The following is a 2,059-nucleotide window of genomic DNA, read 5'->3' as shown; positions in this document are numbered from 1 at the left end:
TCACACGTATAAAAGATACAATGATAAATCTAACTGTACAGTTTAGTTATGAAACATTTTAGAATTCTTTTATATTAGTATAGACTTTACATGCTATTAGATTTATTTTGAATCCCTAAAACACTTTCTTCTACTTACCTTACTACTTGTAGATTTCGGCTGAAGAGATAAAGGATAACAGAGTCGTCTTGTTTGAAATGGAAGCCAGGAAACTGGATAATAAGGTGGGTAGGTGATGCAGATTTCAACGAGGATATCCTGTTTGAGAAAATAATAATGTCATGACATGAGCTCCGTCATCTGAGCATCACTTAGAGCATTAGCTGTTTCCAAATTCTGCTCTCACGCGCGCGCGCGCGCGCGCGTGTGTGTGTGTAAGCAGAACCCATTTCCCTTTACCTTTTTCCTCTAGATGTAATCGTTTCTCTGGCTTAAAAGAGGAGTTATTACAAGCATTCATGTTATCATAAAGACATCTGAGAGAGTGTACTTGGATCATCTTAGGGGAAAAAGCAGAAATTTCATGCTTTGTGAATTACAGAATTTCCTCTTTGCATTCAAAACTCAGTATTTTTCATGAAGGGTGAGCACTAGTATATAATAACACAACAATGTAGTATATAGCATGGGTTGGAATAATTCTGAGTAATTTTAGTACTCATAATTCAATCGGTATTCTTCATCATTTAAATTTACATTATAATTCAGTTTGCAAACATCTTAGACTAGTAACTAAGGCTCCCCCGCCCCCAGAAAAATTTAAACATACAAAAATAGAATAGTATTTAAAAAAGAAATGCCACGTCTCCATCACCCATCTTCATCCACTACCACTCACGGCCGATTCTGTTTCGTCTCCCCCTATCTCCTGCCCTCCCCCCCGGATGTCACACCATGTCATCTGTAACTGGTGTCTCTCTAAACACTCTAACAAATCTAATTGGGTAGTATGTCTCTTAAAGCTTCTTTAATCTATAAAGTCTCTCCTTCCTTTTACTTCTATCCACTCTCCCTCCCTCCCTCCCTCCCTCCCATCCATCCATCCATCCATCCATCCATCCATCCATCCATCCATCCATCCATCCTTCGTGGACTTTACTCAGTAAAGAAACTGATGACTTTCTCCTGTAGAAGTTTCCATAGTCTGCGTGGCCGAGTAAATCTCTGTGATGTTATTTAACTTGCTCTCTCTCTCCACCTTTACGTCCTCATTTCTGTGAGCAGGTAATTGAATCTAGAGGTACGATCCGATGGTATTTTGAATTGTTGGTAAGACAATTTCAGAGGTGGTGGCCCATGATTCCATCAGGAGGCTCACATTGTTGGGTCGTGTCTTTTTGGCATGTTAGTCACCACTGATGATGACTACCTAGATATATCATTTTACTAAGGGTCTGTAAAAGAGTGATATTCTCAGGCATCCATTGCTTCTGCATTTATTAGTGAGAATATTCTCCACATTTAGTATTTATTCTGATAGTTTGTACAGAAAAAGCAAGTTCAAATATTTGATTTTTTCCCTATACTTATTATTTTTCAGAATAACAAATTAGTTCCCTACTATTCTCTGAATGTGACCAGTGAGTTAATCAATAAGATGAACTATTATTGACTCTCAGAGAGTCCCTGTGGGAAGCTCTTTAAGTTTGTCCCTGAGACCATCTGGCACAACTCAGGGATCTCTGGGTAGTGTCCTGGCTCTGTGGCATGACAGCTGTTCCAGGCTCATTTCCGGCCCTGACTGGCAGATGCAGTGGAGCCTCCCGACACATGGCGGGAGCTGGCGCCGAGGCTGCCGCCGTTGCCCGGCTGCGGGTGTGCTGGCTGTCGCTGTCTGCTGTCTCTGGGGCTTGTCAGCACCTGGATACGGGAAGCCTTTTTTTTTTTTTTTTTAAAGCAAAACTAAATTATAAATTTACACAACTATTTCCAGTGCAGATAACAGAATCACCTGGCTTTACTTCCTGAGTTCTGTATTTACACCTCTTTTCTATTATGCTGAAAACCTTGGTCTCTAAAGATTAATGTAATTACTTCTCTTTTTTCTTTTTTTTTTTTT

At 39.9% G+C, this 2,059-nt stretch overlaps 1 protein-coding gene across 1 annotated transcript in view; it reads left to right on the top strand.

The window, feature by feature from the left end:
• CPNE3 (copine 3) overlaps positions 1-2,059 on the top strand; it is a gene marked incomplete at its 5' end in the record, with an annotated part of 25,071 nt that overhangs the window by 1,901 nt on the left and 21,111 nt on the right. Inside the window, 1 exon segment of the mRNA XM_011375917.2 lies at positions 253-260. Within this exon segment, the coding sequence (XP_011374219.2) occupies positions 253-260 (8 nt within the window).

Source organism: Pteropus vampyrus, unplaced genomic scaffold (genome assembly GCF_000151845.1).
Source record: "Pteropus vampyrus isolate Shadow unplaced genomic scaffold, Pvam_2.0 Scaffold280, whole genome shotgun sequence".
NCBI classification, from domain to species: Eukaryota; Metazoa; Chordata; class Mammalia; order Chiroptera; family Pteropodidae; genus Pteropus; species Pteropus vampyrus.
This window is presented reverse-complemented; position numbering and strand designations above follow the sequence as displayed.